A 26,445-nucleotide genomic window follows, 5' to 3' on the forward strand; every position below is an offset into this window, starting at 1 on the left:
GGGGAGAGAGAGAGAAAGAGAGAAGAAGGAGGGGAGGAGAGAGAAAGAGAGAAGAAGGAGGGGAGGAGAGAGAAAGAGAGAAGAAGGAGGGGAGGAGAGAGAAAGAGAGAAGAAGGAGGGGAGAAAGAGAGAGCAAGAGAGGAGGGGGAGAGAGAGAGAGAAGGAGGGGAGAAGAGAGAGAGAAGAAGGAGGGGAGAAAGAGAGAGAGAGAGAAGGAGGGGAGAGAGAGAGAAAGAGAGAAGAAGGAGGGGAGAAAGAGAGCAAGAGAGAAGGAGGGGAGAGAGAGAGAAGGAGGGGAGAGAGAGAGAGAGAGAAGGAGGGGAGGAGAGAGAAAGAGAGAAGAAGGAGGGGAGAAAGAGAGAGCAAGAGAGAAGGAGGGGAGAGAGAGAGAGAGAAGGAGGGGAGAAGGAGAGAGAGAGAGAAGGAGGGGAGAAGGAGAGAGAGAGAGAAGGAGGGGAGAGGGGGAGAGAGAGAGAGAGAGAAGGGAGGGCCGGGGGAGGGGCTTGCCTCCCCCCTCCCCCCTCTCATCGCCCCGCCCCACCGCGGGGCCCGCCCCTTTCGCCTGGGGAGGGGGGGAGAGGAGATCAAGGAGGCTGCGCGCAGGAAGCAAGGGGGGGGGGGCAGGAAAGAAAGCCTGAGTAGTGGGGGGGGGGTGAGAGAAAGCTGTGCGGAGCTTCTCCTCCTCCTCCTCTTCCTCCTCCTCCTCCTCCTCCCCCTCCTCCCTCTTGCAGGGCCGCGATGCAGCGCCACAAGCCCCGCGTGGGGCGGCTCCCGGCCCGCCGCGCCACCGAAACCGAAGCGGCGGCGGCGGCGGCGGCCGTTGCAACGGCTCCAGGTGGGTTTTGCAACGCGGGGTGGGGGGTGGGGGTGGGAGTGGGGAGGGGTCTCCCCTGGAGAGGGGAGGGGGCTCCCCCCGCCCGGGCCTGGCTTGCACGTGCTCCGGCCCCTTGCAAAGACACACACACACACACACACACACACACACACACACACACACACAGAGCAGGGGCGCCCCCCCCGCCTCCCGCGCGTGGGTCGGTGGGTGGGTGGGTGGGGGTCCCGTGGGAGTTAAGGTAATGCTGGGGAGGGGGCTGGCCGGGTGACCTTGGGGCATCCCGGAAGAGGAGGAGGAGGAAGGAGGGGGGGGAGGTTGCCATTAACGGCAAGACCTGGGGAGGGTGGGGAGGGGGGGTCCCCGAGAATTGCAAGACTGGAGGGTCGGGGTGGGGGTCCCGACAATTGCAAGACCTGGGGAGGGTCGGGGGGGGCTCCCCGAGAATTGCACGACGAGGGGGAGTGAGGGTCCCCGAGAATTGCAAGACTTCGGTGGGGAGGGGGGTCCCCGAGAATTGCAAGAGTGGAGGGTGGGGGGGGGTCCCCGAGAATTGCAAAACCTGGGGAAGGTGGGGGTCCCGAGAATTGCAAGACTTCGGTGGGCAGGGGGGTCCCCGAGAATGGCAAGACTTGAGGGTGGGGGTCCCCGAGAATTGCAAGACTTGAGGGTTTGGGGTCCCCGAGAATTGCAAGACTTGGGGTCCCCGAGAATTGCAAGACTTGAGGGTGGGGGTCCCTGAGAATTGCAAGACTTGAGTGTGGGTGGGGGTCCCTGAGAATTGCAAGACTTGAGGGTGGGTGGGGGTCCCTGAGAATTGCAAGACTTGAGGGTGGGGGTCCCTGAGAATTGCAAGACTTGAGGGTGGGGGGTCCCCAAGAATTGCAAGACGAGGGTGGGTGGGGGTCCTGAGAATTGCAAGACTTGAGGGTGGGGGTCCCCGAGAATGGCAAGACTTGAGCGTGGGTGGGGGTCCCGAGAATTGCAAGACTTCAGTGGGGAGGGGCTCCCGAGGTTGCCAAGACTTGAGGTGGGGTGGGGGGGGGTCCCTAGAATTGCAAGACCTGGGAAGGGTGGTGGTGGGGGGGTCCCCGAGCATTGCAAGACGAGGGTGTGGGAGGGGGTCCCCGAGATTTGCAAGGCGTGGATGGGGAGGGGGTCCCGAGAATTGCAAGACCTGGGGAAGGTGGGCGGGGGTCCCCGAGATTTGCAAGACTTGAGGGTGGGGGGAGTCCCCAGAATTGCAAGACTTGAGGGGGGGTCCCCGAGATTTGCAACACTTGGGAAGGGTGGGTGGGGGTCCCTAGAATTGCAAGACTTGGGAATAGTAGGGGGGAGGTCCAGAGAATTGCAAGACTTGAGGATGGGGGGGGGGTCCCCAGAAATTGCACGACCGGAAGGGGGTGATGGGGGGGGTCCCCGAGAATTGCAAGACCCGGAGAGGATTGTGTGTGTGTGTGTGTGTGTGTGTGTTGTCCGTCAATCGTGTTTTTTTGCAACCTTGCAAAGCCCCCCCTCCTTTTCATCCCACTTCTCTCACCCCCCCCACCCCGACTTCTGCCGCAGCGGCCTACAGGTAGTAGGCCGCCCGCCCGCCGGCTTTGCACGCTGGGGTTTGTAGTCCTCCTTCCAACCCCCCCCCCCAGGCAAGGTGAGGAGAGAGAAGGTGATGTCATCGGACACCCCCCCCCCCTTCGGGCGGGGAAGGGAAGAGGGAGGGGGGGCAAACCGGTCGGGGCACTTCCTCGGCGCGCGTCTCCTGAGTCAGCAGTGGGGGGGGGGTTGGAAGTGGGGGGAGGAGGAGGAGGGTGGTTGGAGCCTCCTTGTTGGGTCCTGAGGGCGACTCCTGCTGGGGGGGCCTTCCCCACCCACACTCCCTCTGCAAGGGATTGGCTGGCCCTCCAGGTGCAATCCTTGCAGAAAGAGAGAGAAAGAGAGAGAGAGAGAAAGAGAGACACACACACACACACACACACACACACACACACACACACACTTTGGGATCCTTTGGGGGCCTATGGGATCCGGAAGATGGGCACCACCTTCCTCCCCAAATTGGGATCCTTTGGGGATTGGTGGGATCCAGACGCCGGGCGCCACCTTCCTCCCCACGTTGGGATCCTTTGCTCTCCTCTGGGGGCCATGTGGGATCCTTTGCTCTCCTCTGGGAGCCATGTGCTTCCCGGCACTGGGATCCTTTGGAGGGGCTTGGCGATCCAGGAGGAGAAGCACACCGCATTCCTCCTCCCCAAATTGGGATCCTTTGGGAGGGGGGTTGCGATCCGTAAGACGGGGGCTGGCCACCTTCTTCCCTAAATTGAGATCCTTTGGGGGCCCCTGTGGGATCCGGAAGATGGGCACCACATTCCTCCTCACGTGGGGATCCTTTGGGGGGGGGGGCGTGGGATCCAGAAGACAGGCGCTACGTTGCTGCCGAAATTGGGATCCTTTGGGGCTTGTGGGATCCAGAAGTGAAGCACCACGTTCTTCCCCAGATTGGGATTTGGGGGGGGCGGCTCTGGGATCTAGAAAATGGGCTCCACATTCCTCAAATTGGGATCCTTTGGGGGCCTGTGGGATCCAGAAGTCAAGCACCACGTTCTTTCCCAAATTGGGATTTGGGGGGGGGGTCTCTGGGATCTAGAAAATGGGCTCCACGTTCCTCAAATTGGGATCCTTTGCGGGCCTGTGGGATCTGGAAAATGGGCACCACATTCCTCCCTAAATTGGGATCCTTTGGGGTCCTGTGGGATCCGGAAGATGGGCACCACATTCCTCCCCACGTTGGGATCCTTTGCTCTCCTCTGGGAGCCATGTGCTTCCCTGCATTGGGATCCTTTGGAGGGGCTTGGCGATCCAGGAGGAGAAGCACACCACATTCCTCCTCCCCAAATTGGGATCCTTTGGGGGGGGTTGCGATCCGTAAGACGGGGGCTGGCCACCTTCTTCCCTAAATTGAGATCCTTTGGGGGCCCCTTTGGGATCCGGAAAATGGGCACCACATTCCTCCTCACGTGGGGATCCTTTGGGGGGGGCCCCGTGGGATCCAGAAGACCGGCGCTATGTTGCTCCCGAAATTGGGATCCTTTGGGGCCTGTGGGATCCAGAAGTGAAGCGCCATGTTCTTCCCCAGATTGTGATTGGGGGGGGCTCTGGGATCTAAAAAATGGGTGCCACGTTCCTCAAATTGAGATCCTTTGGGGGCCTGTGGGATCCGGAAGACTGGCACCACATTTCTTCCTCAAATTGGGATCCTTTGGGGGCTTTGTGATCCAGAAAATGGGCGCCACGTTCTTCCCCAAATTGGAATCCTTTAGGGACATGTGGGATCCGGGAAACGGGTGCCCCGTTCCTCCCCAAATTGGGATCCTTTGAGGGGGTTTATGATCCAGAAGTGAAGCACCACGTTCTTCCCCAGATTGTGATTTGGGGGGGGCTCTGGGATCTAGAAAATGCGCTCCACATTCCTCAAATTGGGATCCTTTGGGGGCCTGTGGGATCCGGAAGACTGGCACCACATTTCTTCCTCAAATTGGGATCCTTTGGGGGCTTTGTGATCCAGAAAATGGGCGCCACGTTCTTCCCCAAATTGGAATCCTTTAGGGACATGTGGGATCCGGGAAACGGGTGCCCCGTTCCTCCCCAAATTGGGATCTTTTGAGGGGGCTTGTGATCCAGAAGTCAAGCATCACGTTCTTCCCTAGATTGGGACTTTTTTTGGGGGGGGGGCTGTGGGATCTGGAAAATGGGCACCACATTCCTCCCTAAATTGGATCCTTTGGGGCCCTGTGGGATCCGGAAAATGGCCACCACGTTCCTCCCTAAATTGGGATCCTTTGGGGGCCTGTGGGATCTGGAAAATGGGCACCACATTCCTCCCTAAATTGGGAACCTTTGGGGCCCTGTGGGATCCAGAAAATGGTCACCACATTCCTCCCTAAATTGGGATCCTTTGGGGCCTGTCGGATCCATAAGACGGGTGACACGTGCCTCCCTAAATTGGGATCCTTCATGGACCTGTGGGATCCATTAGATGGGCGCCACGTTCTTCCCCAAATTGGGATCCTTTGGGGGCTGTGGGATCCAGAAACGGGCGCCATGTTCCTCCCCAAATCGGGAACCTTGCGGGGGGGGCTGTGGGATCCAGGAAAGGGGCGCCATGTTCTTCCCCAAATTGGGATCCTTTGGGGACCTTGAGTGATCCAGAAGACGGACGCCATGTTGCTCCCTAAATTGGGGGGGGGGCTGTGTCCGTAGTTCAGAGCGGTAAAATTTGGGAAAAATATTAGATGGGGGGGTGGAGAGGTCCTCTAGCCCACCCACCCCTTTGCTGGCCAAGAGGGTTTTTCAGAGGGAGGGCAAAAAAAAAAAAATGCAATTACCGTCGGTCCTCGACTTATGACGGTTGGTTTAGTGACCGACGTTGACGACGGTGTTGGCAACCAAAGCCGCGCGAGCAAAATTCGGAAACCCCCCCCCCGCGACTCACACGAGGCTTCCGGTGCCCCGCGTGTGTGCGTGTGTGCGCGCGTGTACACACGATCCCCTTTTGCGCCAGAATCCGATCCGCTTAACGACCGCCGGCTTTAGCTGAACAAAACGGCCCGGGCTTCGCATGCTGAGTATTGCAAACAGAGGGGGGGTGGGAGCCGAACTCGCCCCGCCGACGTCTCGCTTAGCGACGGAGGGGGAAAATGGGCGTAAAGCGAGGACTGTTGCGGAAGGGGGCCTGGATTTGGCTGGGCTGGGCCGCCGAGGGGCAAGCAGGCTGGGTGGTCTCCTTTCCTTCTGAAGTTTTTTTGGGGGGGGGTCTTCCCCCCCCCCGGCTTCTCTTCCCCTTCCCCCACCCAAGCCTTGCATTTCCTGGTGGTCTCCTCTCCAGTTTGGATTCTGATCTGTTGGGGGGGGAAATATGATTCTCCCCCCCCTCCAGATTTTGGGCTGTGGACACTTGGAGAGCGAGCGGCTAAATTTCATTTTTAACGGGGGGGGGGTTTGTGCCCATGGGGGGGGGGCGGGGAAAAACAATGCCAATAAAAGGTTGAATTTAATCTCATCGGATCGAAATGCCGATGAATTCCAATTTGCAGAAGCAAAAGACGATAGATCGATCGGAAGGGGATCCTGGCAGCTTCGGGGTTAAACTTTGGGGGTGGGGGGTCCTGCGGGGGGGTTCTCCTTGCAGACGTCTCACCACCCAATTAGGCAACGTCATCGATGCTAGGAGGGAGGGGGGAGCAATGGAGAGAAGGAGGAGGAGGAGGAGGAGAAAGACTGGGGGGTCCTGGGGGGGGGCTCTCTGAGCTGGGGGGGGGTGTCTCCTTGCAGACGTCTCGCGACCCAACTAGGCAACGTCATCGGTGCTACTGGTAGAAAAGAGGTGGGTTTGTGGAGGAGAGGAAAAGGCCTGAGGGGTCCGGGGGGGGGTTTCTGAGCTGGGGGGGGTCTCCTCGCAGACATCTCGTGACCCAACTAGGTAACAGCATCAGTGCTAGGAGGGAGGAGGAGGAATATTGTGTGTGGGGGGGGTCCTTGCAGACGTCTCGTGACCCAACTAGGGAACGTCATCACTGCCACAAGGGAAGAGGTAGTTATGGAGATGAGGAGGTAGGACTGGGGGGGGTCCTGGGGGGGTCTCTGAGCTGGGGGGGTGGGTCTCTTTGCAGACGTCTCGTGACCCAACTAGGGAACGTCATCAGTGCTAGAAGGGTGGAGGAGGAGGAGGACTGTGGGGGTCCCTGGTACTGTCTGAGCTGGGAGGGGGGGCGGTTCTCCTTGCAGACGTCTCGTGACCCAACTAGGTGACATCATCAGGGCTAGGAGGAGAAGAGGGTGGAGGACGAGGACTGGGAGGGTCCTCGTGAATTCGTCTCCGGCTCAACCAGGGAGCCATCATCAGGGCTAGAAGGAAGGGAATTGCGTGTGTGGAGTGGAGGAAAGGAAGGAAGGAAGGAAGGAAGGAAGGAAGGAAGGAAGGAAGGAAGGAAGGAAGGAAGGAAGGAAGGATTAACCAGTGGAACCACCTGCCTCCAGAAGCAGTGAATGCTCCAACACTGGAAGTTTTGAAGAAGAAACTGGACAGCCATTTGTCCAAAATGGTATATAGAGTTTCCTTCCTGAGCGGGGGTTGGACTAGATGACCTCCAAGGTCCCTTCCAACATCATCATCATCATCATCATCATCATTATTATTATTATTATTATTATTATTATTATTATTATTATTATTATTGGGTTTCCTGCCTGAGCAGGGGGTTGGACTAGATGACCTCTAAGGTTCCTTCCAACTTTACTACTACTACTACTACTACTACTACTACTACTACTACTACTATTATTATTATTATTATTATTATTATTATTATTATTATAGGGTTTCCTGCCTGACTGGGGGTTGGACTAGATGACCTCCAAGGTCCCTTCCAACTTTATTATTATTATTGTTATTGTTATTGTTGTTATTATAGGGTTTCCTGCCTGAGCAGGGGGGTTGGACTAGATGACCTCCAAGGTCCCTTCCAACTTTACTACTATTGCTACTACTACTACTACTATTATTATTATTATTATTATTATTATTATTATTATTATTATAGGGTTTCCTGACTGACCAGGGGGTTGGATTAGATGACCTCCAAGGTCCCTTCCAACTTTATTATTATTAGAAGGAAGGAAGGAAGGAAGGCAGGAAGAAAGAAAGGAAGGACGGACTGTGGGGTCCTTGGTGCTCTGTGAGCTGGCTGGTTTCCTTGCAGACGTTTCGTGACCCAACTAGGGAACGTCATCCAGGCTAGAAGGGAGTGGGATGTGTGGAGTGGAGGAGGAAAGGAAAGGAAAGATTGCGGGGGGTCCTGGGTGCTCTCTGAGCTGGGTGGTCTTCTTGCAGACGTTTCGTGACCCAACTGGGGAACGTCATCAGTGCTAGAAGGGAGTGGGGTGTGTGGAGATGAGGATGGGGAGGATTCTGGGGTCCTTCTTTGGTGGCTTTCTTTCCGGCATTGCATCAGCCAGCTAGGTAATACCAACACAGACACACACACACACACACACACACACACACACACCCATCCCTTCTAGCACTGATGATGTTCCCCAGTTGGGTGAGGGAATGTCTGTAAGGAAAAACCCGCCGACTCCCCACAGCCCTGCGAGGCGGCCGACTCCGGTCCGTGGGCTGGCGCAGCCTTTCGGAAGGCCAGACCCCAAATCTCTCCGAATACGGAATCTATAAATGTTATGTTATTTTATTTTTTTTTAATATCGAAATAAATCAATGTGGCCTCTGAATCCCTGCCCAGCACGGGGAATCCCTTTTATTGTTTTTTTTTGTTTTTTCATAAATTGTTTTCTTTTGTTACATTCTTGTTGTATTGTTTTATTTCACTCTGTTTGGTTTTGCTGTTTGGGGTTTTTTTTTTTTTTTAATTGCATTTCAGTCGGTTTTATTGTTTTCTTGGGCTTCGTTTTGATTTGAGTCCATTCTGTTTCATTGCGTTGCTTTCTTTCGTTCTCTTTTGTTTTCTTATTTTATTTATTGTATACCATTTGATGATTTTGTTCTGTTCTGTCATTCTCTTTTGTTTTATTTTACTGCGTTTTTTCTCTATCTGGTTTTCTTATTTTATCTTGTTCCATTTTATGTTTTGTTTTATCCTATTCTGTTTCATTCTATTCTCTTTTATTATTTTGTTTTTTAATTTTATTTCATTCTCTTCTATTTTTTATTTTATTTCATTTCATTCTATTCTATTTCATTCTATTTATTCTGAAACGGTATAGGTTATCCTGCTTGAGCAGGAGGTTGGACTAAATGACCTCTGTCCCTTCCAGCTCCTATCCTATCCTATCCTATCCTATCCTATCCTATCCTATCCTATCCTGATTAGTGTACGTTTAAAGTGACAATAAAGTTATTCTATTCTGTTCTATTCTATTCTATTAATTTTATTCTGTATTCTATTCTATATTCTATTCTATTCTATTCTTTCCATTACATTCTATTTCCATTACATTCTCTATTCTGTTCTGTTCTATTCTATTCTATTCTATTCTATTCTATTCTATTCTATTCTATTCTATTCTATTCTATTCTATTCCTTATTCTATTCTATTCCTTATTCTATTCTATTCATCATTCCTCTATTCTATTCTATTCTATTCCATATTTTCTATTCTATTCTATTCTATTCTATTCTATTCTATTCTATTCTATTCTATTCTATTCTATATTCCTATTCTATTCTATTCTTTCCATTACATTCTATTTCCATTACATTCCCTATTCTCTTCTCTTCTCTTCTCTTCTCTTCTCTTCTCTTCTCTTCTCTTCTCTTCTCTTCTCTTCTCTTCTATTATTCTATTCTATTCTATTTCTATTACATTCTCTATTCTATTCTATTATTTTTTATTTTATTTCATTCTATTCTATTTTTTATTTTATTTTGTTTTATTTTACTCTATTTTATTTCATTCTATTTCATTTTATGATTTTGTTTTGTTTTATTCTATTCTATTTCATTCTATTCTGAGATGGTATAGGTTCTCCTGTTTGAGCAGGGGGCTGGACTAAATGACCTCTGAGGTCCCTTCCAGTTCCTATCCCACCCCATCCTATCCTATCCTATCCTATCCTATCCTATCCTATTTCATTTTATTATTTTATTTTATTTCATTCTACTCTATTTTATTTTATTCTATTTTATTTTACTCTTATTTCATTCTCTTTTGTTTGGCTTTATTTTATTCTATTGCCTTCTATATTTGTTTTTTTTTATTTTTTATTTGACTTCATTCTGTTCTGTTACATTCATACTGCCTGTGTTGTATGCTTGTTGTAATTGGTTTTACTTTTTTAAAATTTGATTTTGTTTTATTCAATTTATATCTTGGCCAGCTCACTGTGGAAATGACTGTGAGCACCTTACAAAATGACATGAGTGTGGGCGTGTGTGCACATGCGCACAGACACGTATATATGTGAATGTATATATGTATATAGGTGGATGGATGGATGGACGGACAGATGGACGGCCAGCCAGACAGCCCTGGAAGTTTTTAAGAAGAGACTGGACAGCCATTTGTCCGAAATGGTATAGGGTTTCCTGCCTGAGCAAGGGGTTGGACTAGATGACCTCCAAGGTCCCGACTATTATTATTATTATTATTATTATTATTATTATTATTATTATTATTATTATTGAGACTGGACAGCCATTTGTCTGAAATGGTATAGGGTTTCCTGCCTGAGCAGGGGGTTGGACTAGATGACCTCCAAGGTCCTTTCCAACTTTATTATTATTACTATTATTATTATTATTATTATTATTATTATTATTATTATTATTATTGACAGACAGACAGATAGATAGATGATAGAAATGATGGATGGACAGATAGACAGATATGGATGGTAGGTAGGTAGACAGACAGATGATTGATAGATAGATAGATAGATAGATAGATAGATAGATAGATAGATAGATAGATAGATAGATAGATATGGATGGTTGATAGATACAGACAGATATGATGGATGGATAGATTCATTTTCACAGTGAGATGGCTGAGGTATAAAGATATCTATCACCAATTAAAGTTAGTAAGAATTAAATAAAGACAAAAGCAATCTGAACCAGCTTACAAAATGTCCTATCTATCTATCTATCTATCTATCTATCTATCTATCTATCTATCTATCTATCTATCTATCTATCTATCTATCTATCTATCTATCTATCTATCTATCTATGTCTATTTATCTATCTATCTATCTATCTATCTATCTATGTCTATCTATCTATCTATCTATCTATCTATCTATCCATTTGTCATCTATCTATGTCTATTTATCTATCTATCTATCTATCTATCTATCTATCCATTTGTCATCTATCTATGTCTATCCATTTATCTATCTATCTATCTATCTATCTATCTATCTATCTATCTAATCTACTTGTATCTGTATCTATCTATCTGTCTGTCTATCTATCTATCTATCTATCTGCCTGCCTGCCTATCTATCTATCTATCTATCTATCTGCCTGCCTATCTGTCTATCTTCTCTCTTCTCTCTCTCTTTTCTCTCCTTCTATCTATCATTTGTCTATCCATTTGTCATCTGTCTAACTAACTATGTCTATTTATCTGTCTGTCTGTCTGTCTATCTATCTATCCCAATTAAATTTAGTAAGGATTAAGTAGAGAAAAGCAATGTGAACCCACTTACAAAATGACATAGGTACATACATACATAGATACATAAATAAAAACCAGTTAAAGTTAGTAAGACTTAGAGATTAAAAGCAATGTGAACCAGCTTACAAAATGGCATGCATGCATACATACATACATAGATACATAAATACATACATAGATACATAGATACATACTGATACATAGATATTCATAGATACATATACATACATAGACACAGATACACACACACACACACACACACCAGTTAAAGTTGGTAAGAAATAAATGGAGACAAAAGCAACCTGGAGCAGATCACACCGTAGAGCAAGGGCTGGGCCACTTTGAAGACTCGTGGACTTCAACTCCCAGAATTCCCCAGCCTGCAAAACCTGACGTTGGACGTTCCCAAATCTTAAAGCGACCGAGGCTGGACAACCCCCCTACTTTCGAGATCATTATTTTTGCATTGGGGTTTTAACGGGGTTTCCTTTTCGCAACCCAGCTTTGACTTCAGCCGCCCGCTCCAGAAAATGGGCCCCAGTTGGTATCTCTGGTCGCGTCTCTCTCTCTCTCTCTCTCTCTCTCTCTCTCTCTCTCTCTCCAGCCTGTCTTTGAAACTCTCTTCTTTGTTTTCTCCGCAGAAAGGGGGGTCCCCATGGAGGGGGCAGACCAGCAGACGGCGGCGGTGCGGACCCACCAGGGTTCCCCTCCGGGGGACAAGCCGTTTCCCTTCCCGGCCTGGGAGGAGAGCTCGGGGGACGAGAACGGGCTGGTGATCCACAGCCAGGTGGAGGAAGAGGAGCACAAATGCGGGGTGTGCGGCGAGAGTTTCAGCCAGCCGCTGGGCCTGCTCCGCCACCAGAAGCAGCAGCACGCCGGCGAGCGGGCCTTCGTCTGTCCCGAGTGCGGCCGCGGCTTCAGCCTCAAACACAACCTCATCATCCACCAGCGTATCCACACCGGCGAGAAGCCCTTCGGCTGCGGCGTCTGCGGGAAACGCTTCAGCCTCAAACAGAACCTGCTCACCCACCAGCGGGTGCACGGCGGTCCGGCTAGGCGCCCTTTGGCCTGCCCGGCGTGCGGGAAGAGCTTCCGGGAAGAACGGCTGCTCGCCGCTCACCAGGAAAAGGACTGCGAGCGGCAGCAGGCCGACAGCCCAGACGGCGAAGCGGGGCGCGTCGGCGGCGAGGGCGAGGAGCGTTTAGCGCAGCGGCGGCTGAGGGTCAAGCCCCAAGGGAAGCCGCCCCAGACCCGAGCCGCTTTTGCCCGCCAGGCCTCTGGGGAACCCTTGGGGGGCCGAAGTGGCCTCGCCGGTTCGCCGAGGACCCGGCAAACCAAAGAGGAGACCCCCAAAGGCCCGAAGCAGAGGCTGAGCAGGCGAGACGCCCCCTTCCAGTGTCTGACGTGCGGGAAGAACTTTTCGCAGAAAGGGAACCTGGCGGCGCATCGGAGGAGTCACCTGGAGCAAGAGACCCTCAGCTGAGGACGGGCCGAGAGAGGGTGTCCTGCTGGGCCTGAGCGTTCGGAGTGGTGGTGGTGGGCAGCGGCCTTGAGGAGGGACCAAGAGCAAGGAGAAGGGACAGCCCCCTCCCCATCTCGGAATCGGCCCTCCGAGGAACAGTGTAGAAAAGACCTTTTTTTTTTTTTTACGTTCTCCGCCAAGTCCCGTTCCACGTACCAGGACCTCGAACTGACATAAAACTAGACGACACAGGGTGCTTATCATATTTCGGCATTTTTGTACCTCCTGCCAGATCCTGGATCGAGTCCCACCCGTTTCCCCCCCTCTACATTTTGCATTCCGTTTTTGTCCCGTTGCGATGGAACACCGGCTCCTGTCTCCCAAGTCCGCGGAGCGCCCACCGTAGCAGAATCGCGCCGCAGGCCTGGCGGGGGGGGGGAGCAGGGTCCTAGCTTTGCCAAAGACAAAGAGGGGGAAGGAGGATCAGGGTAGCCGTCGGATCAGCCGGTTCCGAGTTTGCAACGGCGAGCCGCCTCGGAAGCCGTTCCCTGTGGATTTGAACCCGAGGCGTGCGGCATGAACAAAAGAGGATCGCGTCTCTCGTTGGAAGCCGTTCCCCTGTGGATTTGAACCCGAAGCGTGCGGCACGAGCAAAGGGGATCGTGATGGGCCCGACGGCGTCGTGGAGATAATCTGGCATCTTTGAGCCGCTCAATTATACGAGACTCCACTGAGGAACCGAGGCACCTGCTAGAAAGTTCCTGAATGTTCCATACTCCGAGCGGCAGTACCATCCCCGACTTGGATCCGGCCAAGAGGTATCTCTTGGAAGATCAGCGGCTCGGGAAGACCGGGAAGACGTGAGGGAGGGGAAAGCCCCAAGTTGGAGGGGCTGTGTTCCCAGAGACAACCCCCCCCTCTCTACTTCCCCTGCAAGGTTTACCCGTGGAACTCCCTGCTCTGCTTCCCTTCGCTGTCCAGCCGGGCCATCAGCTAGCTTTGTCGTTCGCCAGCTTTGTCGTTCCGTTCGTTTACGGTTGATAGTTAAACCACGTTCGGCCCGTTTCAGAGGCTTTGGAACATTCCTTCGGTTGAGCTGGACCTGTTAAACCACAAGACTGAGTCGCCGCGTCTCAGTTTTCTGACCCAAGGGACCAGTATCCCATACACACACCACACACACACACACACACACACACACACACACCAGTCCCTGCTGCTTTTGCTATCCAAGCTTGGACGAAGCTGATGTGGCAAGGAGTGTCCCATCCTGGCACCCAAAGTGGGGGGTTGTTGAGTGCCCGGGGACCCCCAGGAGTGGGAGATCCTGGTAAGGTCACGGGAAGGAGGGGGGGTCTGTCCGGGATGCAGAGATGCGATATATGAAGGTCTCCCAGCGGAGGGATTGGAAAGGGGGGGGGTGTCTGCAAGTGCGGGATGCCGGACGGGCTGGGCTGTGCTCTTCTCTCTCTTCCTTTTCCCTCTTTCGTTCCTTTCCTCCTTCCCTCCTTTTTTTCCTTTCGCTTTTCCCTCCGTCCCTCTTTTTTTTTTGTTTCTTTCTCCTCTCGTTTTCTCTCCCTTCCCTCTGTCCCTCTTTTGTTCTCTTTCTTCCCTCTCTTTTCTCCTCTTTCCTTCTTCCCCTCTCTTTCTCTTTTTTCTTTCTGCTTCGTTTTCTCTCCCCCCTTGGTCCCTTTTTCCTTCCTTTGTTTTCTCTTCCTTTTTTTCTTGTTTCCTTCCTTCCCTCTTTTTCTCCTTTCTCCCTTCTGTTTTTTACTTTCTTTTTTCTTTCTCTATTTTTCTTCCCTCCCTCTTCTCTTTTTCCACTTTCTTTCTCCCTTCTGTCTTTTTTTGGTCTTTCTTTCTTTCTTTCTTTCTTTCTTTCTTTCTTTCTTTCTTTCTTTCTTTCTTTCTTTCTTTCTTTCTTTCTTTCTTTCTTTCTTTCTTTCTTTCTTTCCCAAGTGTAATTGGACACACAAGGAATTTGTACAGAATCCTCCCTCCCTTCCTTTTTTTTCTTTCTGTCTTTCTCTGTGTGTGTGTGTGTCTCTCGTGCACACCCAACCACCCACACCTTCTGTGGGGCAGAATTTAGCAGCAAACGGTCAAGAAATACGGATGCCCCATTGATTCCTCCAGAGTCAACGTTTTGAGACCGGGTGTTAAGACTTTGAGGTCATCCACCTGAGATTTTTTTTGGGGGGGGGGGGCTCTTGGGAGTCGTTCCAGTGGCAGGGTTAGGAGCAAGCAACCTCTGGGGTCCCCCTCCCGCTGGGTCGCCACCGGGACGCGCACCCACCAAACCCAGCATTCAAGCCACTTTGCTGCCGAATCCTGGCTGTGCGACCTGGGCTACAGAGAGGCTACGCGAGGGCCGTAAAATGCGTCACCCTTGGTGTAGATGGTGGCACCCCAGAATCCACTCCCCTCTCTCGCCCTCCTCCCCGGATTGCCCAGGAAACCCCCTCAAGTTCTGCACCGAGAGAGTGGCGATCTCTCTTTTCTCTCTGGTGACCCGTCAGTCTACGGTTGGTTGACCGTAGAAATGGAATAAAAGAAATTAAAAAAAAAACACTTCGGGAGGGCGGCCGTTGTCTTAAGGCGGTTGGTGGAGGGGCCAAACCGCTAGGATTGCCCGCCTCTCATTTGGGGGAGCCCCCGTCCTCGACCTGCCAACCTATAGGAATTGGGGGGATATGCAAAGTTCTGCGGCTAATCTTTGATAGTGATGACTGGTACGGGCGCGCGACGTGCCTCCGGACCGCATCTAGAGAGCAGCGTTTCCTCCACGTCACATCTGTGGGGGTGCCGAGTCTCAGCTGGGGAGTAGTCCCCTGCCCCCAAACAAAGAGAGCCCCTCCCTGTAGATGATGCTACAGGTGGTCACTGGGACCAGTTTGACATTTGGACATCCTTCCGTACGTGCTCAGAGAGTAGCGTGACTCGCAGCTCAGTCCTGAATTGTATCCGTTCTCTTCTACGGGAACGGAGCGTTAAGTGTCGGAAAGGAAAATCTCTTGGATTTCTTTTGGGGGGGGGGTTCCGTTTTCCTGTTCAACTCTACTGAGGCCTTGCCAGCTTCCCCCCTCCTCCCCGGGGCAGCCCCTGCTGAAAACCTTCGCACAGCCTCCTGACGCACCTACAACACACTCCGGCGCAATTCAGCCGCACCCTTCTTTCCAAGGAGGCAGTAAACGTGTCAGGGAGGGTTCTAGCCCGCTGGGGGATATCGGGGTCCCCCATCGGGCGCCGGCTGGAAATGGTTGTGCTTGGGTGACAATGCACCTTAATTCTTCCCCTTACCGGCTTCAGCCTCTTTCTTTGTTGAATAAAATGTTTGCCTTCCCTTTGGTGCTCGCTGGTGTTTTTGGGTGGATTCTCTCGGTCACCGCCGGCGTCGCTCAGCCATGATTTAGCCGAGTTGAATGATGGCTGCCTCCAAAAGCTCCCTCTCCGAGCAATGCGGCGCCATTGATTTCTCGTTCACTCTCTTTTCCCAGGTTCGAGCGATCCCCTTTTGCAACATCCCAACGAGCAAAGTCAACGGGGAAGTCTGACTCACTTAACGATGATAGCAAGAAAGGTCTTATTATGGGTAGATCGGGGCATTTGATGGCCTACTTCCGATGCTCCGACCGTCCCTGTCCAGTTTGTGGCAGCCGGGACAGGACAGTGTCAGCAAGGGGTTGACGGCGAGTCAGTGGTATCGTGGCCATCCACAGCAGTCCCACTGTCCCACGGCCCGTAAGGAACATTAATCGAACCAATGCAGGTGTTCAGTTAGTGACACCGTTGCTAAGTGGGGCTGGCTTCCCCAGTGATTTTGCTCGTGAGGAAGTCGCAAAAGGGATCGCTGTGAGCGTCATAAATCTGAGTCAGTTGCCAAACAGCTGAATTTGGATCACGTGACCACGGGAATGCACGACCCCGGTGCATGACCCTCGTGCTCACGTGATCAAAATTCGGAGGCATGGCAACTGACTCGCATTCATGACGGTTGCATGTCCCTGGCGGAGAAAGTCAGTAGGGAAGACAGGTTCTCTTCACTACCGTGTGACTACCGTGTTCCCCGTGTTTCTACTGTGGTTTTTTTTTTTTTTTTTTGCCTCCAAAAGAGGCACTCGGTCTTAATTTTCTTACCTTAGGGCCACGCAGCCCGGGCCTCCCACGCCTGGACACCTGTCGCGCTGCTGCTTGACTTCTTTTGCGGCCGCGTGCTGCCACCTGTGGCCGGATGCCACGTGGTGCATTGCGCAGTTGCCGCTCCGCCCAGCAGGAGGCCACGTGGCCCAAAGAGCAGATAACACAGTCGGAGGGGACTTTGGAGGTGAGCAGGTGACTTACAGAATCAGAATAAGAGTTGGAGGGGACCCTGGAGGTCATCTAGTCCAACCCCCTGCGCGAGCAGGAGACCCTTAACAGAATCACAGAATAAGAGCGTCGGAGGGACCTTGGGAGGTCTTCTAGTCCAACCCCCTGCTCGAACAAGAGACCCTTAACAGAATCACAGAATAACAGTCAGTGGAGACCCTGGAGGTCATCTAGTACAACCCCCTGCTCAAGTAGGCCCTTAACAGAATAACAGAACAGTCGGAAGGGAACTTGGAGGTCATCTAGTCCAGCCCCCTGCTCAAGCAGGAGACCCTTAACAAAATCACAGAATAACAGTCAGAGGGGACCCTGGAGGTCGTCTAGTCCAATCCCCCTGGTCAAGCAGGAGACCTTTACGGGAGAACGGAGTTGGAAGGGACCTCAGAGGTCATCTAGTCCAACCCCCTGCTTGAGCAGGAGACCCTTAACAATGACAATAACAGTCAGTGGGGACCCTGGAGGTCATCTAGTCCAACCCCTGCTTGAAAAGGAGACCCTTCACAGAATCACAGCGTCGGGGGGGGGGGTCCCTGAAAGTCATGTAGTCCACCCCCCTGCTGAAACAGGAGACCCTTACAGAACGGAGTTGGAAGGGACCTCAGAGGTCATCTAGTCCAACCCCCTGCTTGAGCAGGAGACCCTTAACAATCACAATAAGTCAGTGGGGACCCTGGAGGTCATCTAGTCCAACCCCTGCTTGAAAAGGAGACCCTTCACAGAATCACAGCGTCGGGGGGGCCCCTGGAGGTCATGTAGACCACCCCCCTGCTCAAACAGGAGACCCTTGCAGAAGAACGGAGTTGGAAGAGACTTCAGAGGTCATCTAGTCCAACCCCCTGCTTGAGCAGGAGACCCTTAACAGAATCAGTAACAGTCAGTGGGGACCCTGGAGGTCATCTAGTCCAACCCCTGCTTGAAAAGGAGACCCTTCACAGAATCACAGCGTCGAGGGGGGGACCCTGGAAGTCATGTAGTCCACCCCCCCCTTCTGAAACAGGCGTCCCTTACAGAAGAACGGACTTGAAGGGACCTCAGAGGTCATCTAGTCCAACCCTCTGCTTGGGCGGGAGACCTTTCACAGAATCACAGAGTCGGGTGGGGACCCTGGAGGTCGTGTAGTCCACCCCCTTGCTCAAACAGGAGACCCTTAAAGAAGAACGGAGTTCGGAAGGGACCTCAGAGGTCATCTAGTCCAACCCCCTGCTCGAGCAAGGAGACCGTTTACAGAATCCAAAGAGCTGGAAAGGGGGGGGGGAACCGGAGAAGGCAGCCGAGGCTTCGTGGGAGGAGGAGGTTGGGGGGGGGGCGGCGTCGGTTCCAGCGCGGGGGTCTCCAAGGGGCGCCTTCACCCCCCCTCTCCTCCGCCTCGACGGCCCCCTTTTCCCAGCCGCCATTCCTGCCCGCGACCCCCAGAGGGCGTCCCGCGCACGGGAAAGCGCGCCGGCTCCCGCCCCGCCCCCGCCAAACCACTTTCCCTCTCGGCCGCGCCGCACTTTCGCTTTCCGCCTGCAGACTTTCTCCCCCACCCGCGAAGTTGCGCCGATTCCCAGCCCGGGAAGGTAAACCGGGGCGGAGGGGGGGGTCGCAGGGGAGGGGAGGGGGAAGGGGGGCGGTCCCAGCAGCGGGGTGGGGGATCCCCGTCCCCCAACTCCGCCTCCGAGGCTTTGGAGGGGTCCGCAGCGCGAAAGGTGGGGAGACGGGATCTGTATTAGGGGAGGGGGCTGGCAGAAGGAGCCCCTTCCTCTCCTCTCCTCCTCCTTCGCTTCCCTCTGCCTTTTTTTCCCTTCCTTCCTTCGTCCTCCCTCTTTCCCTTTCTTTCCTTCCTCTCCTCTCCTTTCCTCTTTCCTCCCTCCCTCCTTCCCTCCTTTCTTTCTTTCTTTCTTTCTTTCTTTCTTTCTTTCTTTCTTTCTTTCTTTCTTTCTTTCTTTCTTTCTTTCTTTCTTTCTTTCTTTCTTTCTTTCTTTCTCTCCCTCCCTCCACCCTCCTTCTTTTCCTTCCTTCTCTCTCTTTCCTCTCCCCCTCTCTCCCTCCCTCCCATCCTCTCTCCACCCTGTTTTCCTTTCTTTTCTTCTTTCCTTTCCTCTACCTCCTTTCTTTTTTCTTTCTCTTTCCTTCTCCTCCCTCCCTTCCTCTTTCTTTCTTTCTTTCTTTCTTTCTTTCTTTCTTTCTTTCTTTCTCCCTCCCTCCCTCCCTCCCTCCCTCTTTTAGTTCCTTTCCTCTCTCCTCCCCCCCTCCTTCCCTCTTTCTCTCTCTCTCTCTCTCTCCCCCTCCCTCCCTCTTTTCCTTCTTTTCCTTTCCTCTCCTCTCCTCCCTCCCTCCTTCCCTCTTTCTTTCTTTCTTTCTTTCTTTCTTTCTTTCTTTCTCTCTCTCTCTCTCTCTCTCCCCCTCCCTCCCACTTTTCCTTCCTTTCCTTCCCTCTCCTCTCCTCTCCTCCCTCCTTTCTTTCTCTCTCTCCCCCTCCCTCCCTCTTTTCCTTCCTTCCTCCTCCCGCTTTTCTTTCGTCCCTTCCCTTCCTTCCTTTCCTCTCCTCCCTCCCTCTCTTTCTTTCTCTCCCTCCCACCCTCCCTTCCTCCCTCCCTTTTCCTTCTTTCCTCCTACCTCTTCTCCTTTTTTCCTTCCCTCTCCTCTCCTCCCTCTTTCTTCCTTCCTTCCTTCCTTCCTTCCTCCTTCCTCCCTCCCTCCCTCCCTCCCTCTCTCTCTCCTTCCCTCCTTTCCATCTATCTCACTCCCGCTTTCCCTCTCGAATGTATTGGACGGGGGGGGGGGGAAAGGTGCTACGGAAAGGCCACATTTCAGCCTCCGCTCCCACCACTAGGTCGCTCTGCCCGCTCTGCCCGCTCTGCCCGCCAGAGGGCGCGCCTTCTCCCTCCTCCTCCTCCTCCTCCTCCCCCCCTCCTCCGGCGGGGCGACTCCTTCGGAAGGGATCCCGAGAGATCCGGCGGGTTCGCCCGGGCTGGCGTTTGGTCTTTCGCAGCCGGAGGAGCTGAAGGGGAGGGGATCCCGGGGAGCGTCTGGATGGCCTCGCCGAAGAGAAAAGCAGCAGCCCGCGGCCAGGTAGGCGCAGAGAGACGCCTCCCCCCCTCCCGCCCAAAAAAGACCCCTGGTCCGGAGGGCGCGCCTGGCTTTGCGTTGGGGGGGGGGCGGGCGCGCGGGGGGGGGACTTGGAAGCCTCTCCCGTAAAGGAAAGGAGGGAGCAGGTTGGGAAGGCCGGACGCCGAGGAAGGAAAACCCGTGGCCAATTGATCAGACTGTTCCCTCGAACAGTCTCCTTCCTTCCTTCCTTCCCTGTCTTTCCTGCCTCCCTCTTTCTCTTCGTCCCTTTGTTCCTCTGTATTTCCTTCCTCCCTCCCTCTCTTCCTCCTTCTTTCCTTCATTTGTCTTTCCTCCCTCCCTCCCCTCCCTCGCTCTTCTTCTTTCCTTCCATCTGTCCTCCCTCCCCTTCCTTCCTTCCTTCCTTCCTTCTACCTACTTTTCTTCCTCTCCCCCTCCCTCTTTTCCCCCTCACTCCGTCCCTCCTCCCTCTCTCCTTCTCTTCTTTCCCCTCCCTTTCTTCCTCTCTCCTTCCTTCCCCATTCAACTCCTTCCTTCCTTCTTTCCTTCCTTCCTTCCTTCCTTCCTTCCTTCCTTCCTTCCTCGCTCCCTCCCCATCCATCTCCTTTCTTCCCCATTCAACTCCTTCCTTCCTTCCTTCTTTCCTTCCTTCTTTCCTTCCTTCCTTCCTTCCTTCCTTCCTTTCTCCTCGCTCCCTCCCCATCCATCTCCTTTCTTCCCCATTCAACTCCTTCCTTCCTTCCTTCCTTCCTTCCTTCCTTCCTTCCTTCCTTCCTTCCTTCCTTCCTTCCTTTCTCCTCGCTCCCTCCCCATCCATCTCCTTCCTTCCCCGTTCAACTCCTTCCTTCCTTCCTTCCTTCCTTCCTTCCTTCCCTCCTCGCTCCCTCCCCATCCATCTCCTTCCTTCCTTCCTTCCCTCCTCGCTCCCTCCCCATCCATCTCCTTCCTTCCTTCCTTCCCTCCTCGCTCCCTCCCCATCCAATCCTTCCTTCCTTCCTTCCTTCCTTCCTTCCTTCCTCCTCCTTCCTTCCCTCCCGCTCCTCCCCCATCTCCTTCCCCATTCACTCCTTCCTTCCCTTCCTTCCTTCCTTCCTTCCTTCCTTCCTTCCTTCCTTCCCTCCTCGCTCCCTCCCCATCCATCTCCTTCTTCCCCGTCAACTCCTTCCTTTCCTTCCTTCCGTCCTCCCTCCTCGCTCCCTCCCCATCCTCTCCTTCCTCCTTCCTTCCTTCCTTCCTTCCTTCCTTCCTTCCTCCCTCCTCGCGCTCCCTCCCATCCTTCCTTCCTTCCTTCCAATCCTCCTTCCTTCCTTCCTCCTTCCTTCCTTCCTTCCTTCCTTCCTTCCTTCCCTTCCTTCCTTTTCATTCCTTCCTTCCTTCCTTCCTTCCTTCCTTCCTTCCTTCCTTCCTTCCTTCCTTCCTTCCTTCCCTCCTCGCTCCCTCCCCATCCATCTCCTTCCTTCCCCGTTCAACTCCTTCCTTCCTTCCTTCCTTCCTTCCTTCCTTCCTTCCTTCCTTCTTTCCTTCCTTCCTTCCTTCCCTCCTCCCTCCCTCCCTCCCTCCTTCCTTCCTTCCCTCCTTGCTCCTTCCCCATCCATCTCCTTCCTTCCGCATTCAACTCCTTCCTTCCTTCCTTCCTTCCTTCCTTCCTTCCTTCCTTCCTTCCTTCCTTCCTTCCTTCCCTCCCTCCCTCCCTCCCTCCCTCATCTAGCCCAACCCCCTGCTCGAGCAGGAGACCCTTACAGAGTCACAGAATGACAGAGCTGGAAGGGACCTCGGAGGTCATCTAGTCCAACCCCCTGCCCAAGCAGGAGACCCTGGGCCATTCCAGACAAGCGCCAGCCCCGCCTCTTCTTCTTGCTCTGCCCAGGGAGTCCACCGTCCGCTGTCTGAACGGCCGATTCGTTCTTTTTCAGGGCTCCACGGGGGACCACGGAGCCGAAGCGAAGGAAGAAGGTGAGGGTCCCACCAAGATTCGGCTTCGTTGCTTGCCAGTTCTTCCCCAGGGGAAGGGCTTGGCTCTCTGTGTGTGCCGAAGCATGGAGTAATGGAAGGGGCCTCGGAGGTCATCTAGCCCAACCTCCTATCTATCTCTCTGTCTGTCTGTCTATCTATCTATCCATCTCTGCTGAGTATCTAATTCTTTGTCTCTCTTTCCCTCTATCTCTATTCACATCTATATATCTGTCTGTCTGTCTGTCTGTCTGTCTATCTATCATCTATCTATATCTGTGTATCTATGTATCTATCTATTATCTATCTATCTATCTATCTATCTATCTATCTATCTATCTATCTATCTATCCATCTCTGTTGAGTATATAATTCTTTCTTTCTCCCTCTATCTCTATTCACATCTATATGTCTGTCTGTTTGTCTGTCTGTCGTCTATCTATCTATTTCTCTATATCTATCTATCTATCTATCTATCATCCATCCATCTATCTATTATCTATCTATCTATCCATCCATCTCTGTTGAGTATCTAATTCTTTGTCTCTCTCTCCCTCTGTCTCTATTCACATCTATATATCTGTCTGTCTGTCTATCTATCTATCTATCTATCTATCTATCTATCTATCTATCTATTTCTCTATATCTATATCATCCATCCATCGATCTATCTATCCATATCTATCTATCTATGTATCATCCATCCATCCATCCATTGATCCATTCATCGATCTATCTACCTATCTATCCATATCTATCTATCTATCTATCTATCTATCTATCTATCTATCTATCTATCGCTATCTATCCATATCTGTTGAGTATCTAATTCTTTGTCTGTCTCTCTCTCTCTCCATCTCTGTTCACATCTCTCTATATATATCTCTGTCTGTCTGTCTGTCTGTCTGTCTGTCTATCTGTATCTATCTATCTATCTATCTATCTATCTATCTATCTATCTATTATCTCTCTCTCTCTCTCTCTCTCTCTCTCTCTCTCTCTATATATATATATATATATATATATATATATATATATATATATATATATATAATCCATCCATCTATCCATCTCTCTCTCTCTCTCTCCCCCCCATATATTCACTGAATTCCAGCCGTGTAACTGCCCTAAGACTCTCCCTCTTTCAAACTCCCAGGGGAGGAACTCCGGCTGATCCTGGTCGGGAAGTCCGGAGGCGGGAAAAGCGCCACGGGCAACACCATCCTCGGCCAGAGGGAGTTCGTGTCCGTCCTGGCAGCGAAGACCACCACCCAGAAGTGCCAAAGGGGGCAGGGAACCTGGGACAACAAGAAGATCTCCGTGATCGACACGCCGGCCTTTTTCGATTCCGAAAAGATGGATCCGTCCCTGAAGGAGGAGATGAAAAAATGCCGCCGGATGTGCCAGTCGGGCCTCCACGCCTTCGTTTTGGTGACCCAGGTGGGGCGCTTCACCAAGGAAGACAAGGCCGCCGCAAAGCGAGTCCAGAAGATCTTTGGGGAAACGTCCGTCCGTCACACGGTCGTCCTCTTCACCTGCAAGGAGGACCTGGGTGGGGACTCCCTGCAGGAGTACGTCAAAAAATCCGACAACCCGAAACTGCATAAGCTGATTAAGAAGTGCGGCGATCGCTTTTGTGGGTTTAACAACGGGGCCGAAGGAACCGAGCGGGACGACCAGGTCACAGAGCTGATGAAAAAGATCCAGAAGATGGTCGAGGAGAACGGAGGGCGGCCCTATTGTATCCCATCAGAAAAACCAAAACTTTCTTCCAAAATCCCTGGTTTTCCCAAGAAGAAGAGCCATCAGTAAACACTGAGATATAACGTCTGGGGGGGGGGGCTAATTTCTTTCTCGGCTTTTTTCAATCACCCCTCTCCAGTTCTCTCGTGATTCGTGGTAATGCATTAATTGTGCCTTTTCCAATGTCGACGGAGGGGTGAGATTCGAACCTCCGCGAGTCCCCGTCCTTTGGGATGACAACCAGCAATTCGAGCCGGTTTCCCCCCCCCCACGCCAAACTCAGACACAAAGTTTTTGTCAGATTATGCTTTTCTCTGCGTATGTGTTCCCGTTTGGGGGCCTGCTAGCCTGCTGGGAGGGGGGGGGAATCTGCTTTCGCTTATGATAACTTTCGCTTTCTACTTTCCCTCCCCCGCGTCTCTCCGCTTGAGAGAAGAAGGCACCTCCCTTATCAGGGAGACGGTTGCGGGAGAAACGAAAGCTGGAGGACACCTCGAGGCGCGCGCCAACTCGTGCCAGTTACCCGCAACATCGTGGCCACCCGGAGATTGGCTGGATTTCAAACGGACATTGCGACTTTGGTGGGCGGAGCAAGATTGCTGGTTTGACCGTGCCGATTTGAACGGGATTTTCCCCAGATCTCGCCTTGACTTCCCTGCTGTCACTAACCCCCTAATAAAAAGTATCCTTTTGTGACGAGGCCTGTTTAAAGAGCGCTGCTTCCTTGGGTGGTTAGCTGAGGTGGGTCCTTACGTAAGGCGAGAATCTGTAAAGCGGAAGTCGCCCATCTTCCTTGTTTGGCGGGATCGGAAGAAAAGCGAGGGGGAAGCATTTTACATCTCATTAAAAGGCAGTTTTGGGGGGCCTGCATTGAAAAAGAACATAAAAAGCTTAAGTAGCCAGCTGCCCCACATGCGCGGCGGCTAAACGGCAGCAAGGAAAATCCCCAACCGGTAGCAAATCTGTCAGCATCCTGGAGAAAGATCTCTATGGATTTTATTGTGGAACTGCCTGAAAGTGCTGGAAACACTAATTTGGGTCGTAACGGATTTGTTCTCTGGACACGTTCATTTCATTCCATGCCCCAAGATCCCGACTGCAAAGACTTTAGCTAAACTCTTTGGGCAAAACATATATTGCTTTCATGGGCCCCACAACGTATCATTTCAGACAGAGGGGTTCAATTCACCTCTAAGTTCCAGAAAGCTTTTCTGGACCTGAAGGTTTCTAGTCAAGGGCTATCAGCTTCACATCATCGTCAAACGAATGGGGGGCAGAGAGACTGAACTCAGTTCTAAAACAGTACCTGAGATGTTTTATTAATTATTAGCAGGACAATTGGTCCAATCTGTTACCGTTTGCTGAGGTAGCTTGTAATAATTCTGTGCATCCCAGTACAGGTTTCACTCGATTTCAAGTAGCTAATGGTCAAACATTTGTGGCTATGCCTGAACTCCCTACCAAGGAGCCTGAAATACCCTCCTTGCAAGAGTGGATTAACCAGTTACAAAATAGCTGGCCAGTGGTCAGGAAAACTCTGATCAGTGGTTCTCAACCTGTGGGTCAGGACCCCATTTGGGGTCAAACGATCATTTCACAGGGGTCGCCAAACAATGCAATCCGCCATTTCCCCCCCTTTTCCTTAGCTGTGCTACTCCCTTTTATTCTATTGGCTTTTATAAGCCAATAGAATAGACTCTCTTGAATAGAGTCTAATTCTATTGGCTTTCCAAAGCCAATCGGAATTGTCCATGCTGTCTCTGCCCTGCTAAGCTCGCCAAAAGTCTCATTCTGCAAACGGGGCTGCACCAGTTGAGTAGTCCTCGACTTACGACCGGTTGAGTAGTCCTCGACTTACGACCGGTTGGGGGGTCGCGGCATTAAAAAGGTTGAGAACCCCTGCTCTGGATGAAGCCAGAGAAACCTATAAGACACAAGCCGATAAACGGAGGGTGGAGCAAAAACCATATAAAGTTGGAGTCTTGGTATACCTCTCCATGAAGTATTTGCAGTCTTTACAACCCTTTGCCGGTCAAACACATCATCAATCTTGTAACAGTTGAATTAGACTTGTCAAAGAACCTACGGGAAGTCCACCCTGTTTTCCACTGCAGTTTACTCAAACCAGAGATTACTTCTAACCTCAGGCCTCCTGCACCTCCGGTGCCCACGCCTATCATGGTTGAGGGTAAACAACACTTTGAAATCAAAGACCTTTTGGACTCTCGAACACCCCATGGGGTGACACAGTACTTAGTAGCTTGGAAAAATCTCCCTTCCGCCCAGAATGAGTGGGTGTACAAGAAATACGTTAGAACCCCTAAACTTTTACAACGCTTCCATTCTCAATATCCTGATAAATCTAAGCGATACGTTTGTATTCTTTTTTCCCCTCCCTTTTTTTCTGTTTTCTAGGTGGATTTCTCACTCTTCGAGGCGGCTGCAAATCCTTATCGTTTTCCATTCTTATGTGCTTTTTTTTTGAGGCTGGCCATTCTGCTGGGGGCAGGGGGCAATTTTCTTTCGCTTGGGATAACTTTCGCTTTCTGCTTTTCCTCTCCCGCCTCTCTCCACCGGAGAAAGGAACGTTGCAGAGAAACGACCCTGGAGAAGATCCTGAGAAGCATGCCAACCGTGCCCGTTACCCGCACGTCATTGCCACCTGCGGATGGGTCGGATGACAAATGGACATTATGAATTTGGTGGGAGAAGAAAGGTTGCTAGTTTAACTATTGGTTCGCAACTTGGGTGTCCTCCTTGATCCACAGCTGAAATTGGAACATCATTTGACGGTTGTGGCTGGGACGACCTTTGCACAAGCTCATCTGTTGCACCAGTTGCG

The 26,445-nt window shown here is 51.8% G+C and overlaps 2 protein-coding genes across 2 annotated transcripts; both read left to right on the top strand.

The window, feature by feature from the left end:
- The first annotated feature begins 664 nt into the window (after nucleotides 1-664).
- Nucleotides 665-14,075, top strand: LOC120299905 (zinc finger and SCAN domain-containing protein 2-like). Its single transcript, XM_039325204.1, has 2 exons — nucleotides 665-835; nucleotides 11,671-14,075. Exons 1-2 carry the CDS (start codon nucleotides 739-741, stop codon nucleotides 12,510-12,512), a joined length of 939 nt encoding a protein of 312 aa, XP_039181138.1. The 5' UTR covers nucleotides 665-738; the 3' UTR covers nucleotides 12,513-14,075.
- A 5,539-nt stretch (nucleotides 14,076-19,614) lies between these two features.
- Nucleotides 19,615-24,309, top strand: LOC120299908 (GTPase IMAP family member 2-like). Its single transcript, XM_039325215.1, has 3 exons — nucleotides 19,615-19,913; nucleotides 21,824-21,863; nucleotides 23,017-24,309. Exons 1-3 carry the CDS (start codon nucleotides 19,875-19,877, stop codon nucleotides 23,670-23,672), a joined length of 735 nt encoding a protein of 244 aa, XP_039181149.1. The 5' UTR covers nucleotides 19,615-19,874; the 3' UTR covers nucleotides 23,673-24,309.
- The last annotated feature ends 2,136 nt before the right edge of the window (nucleotides 24,310-26,445 follow it).

Source organism: Crotalus tigris, unplaced genomic scaffold (genome assembly GCF_016545835.1).
Source record: "Crotalus tigris isolate CLP2741 ecotype Arizona unplaced genomic scaffold, ASM1654583v1 scf7180000024320.386069, whole genome shotgun sequence".
NCBI lineage: Eukaryota > Metazoa > Chordata > Lepidosauria > Squamata > Viperidae > Crotalus > Crotalus tigris.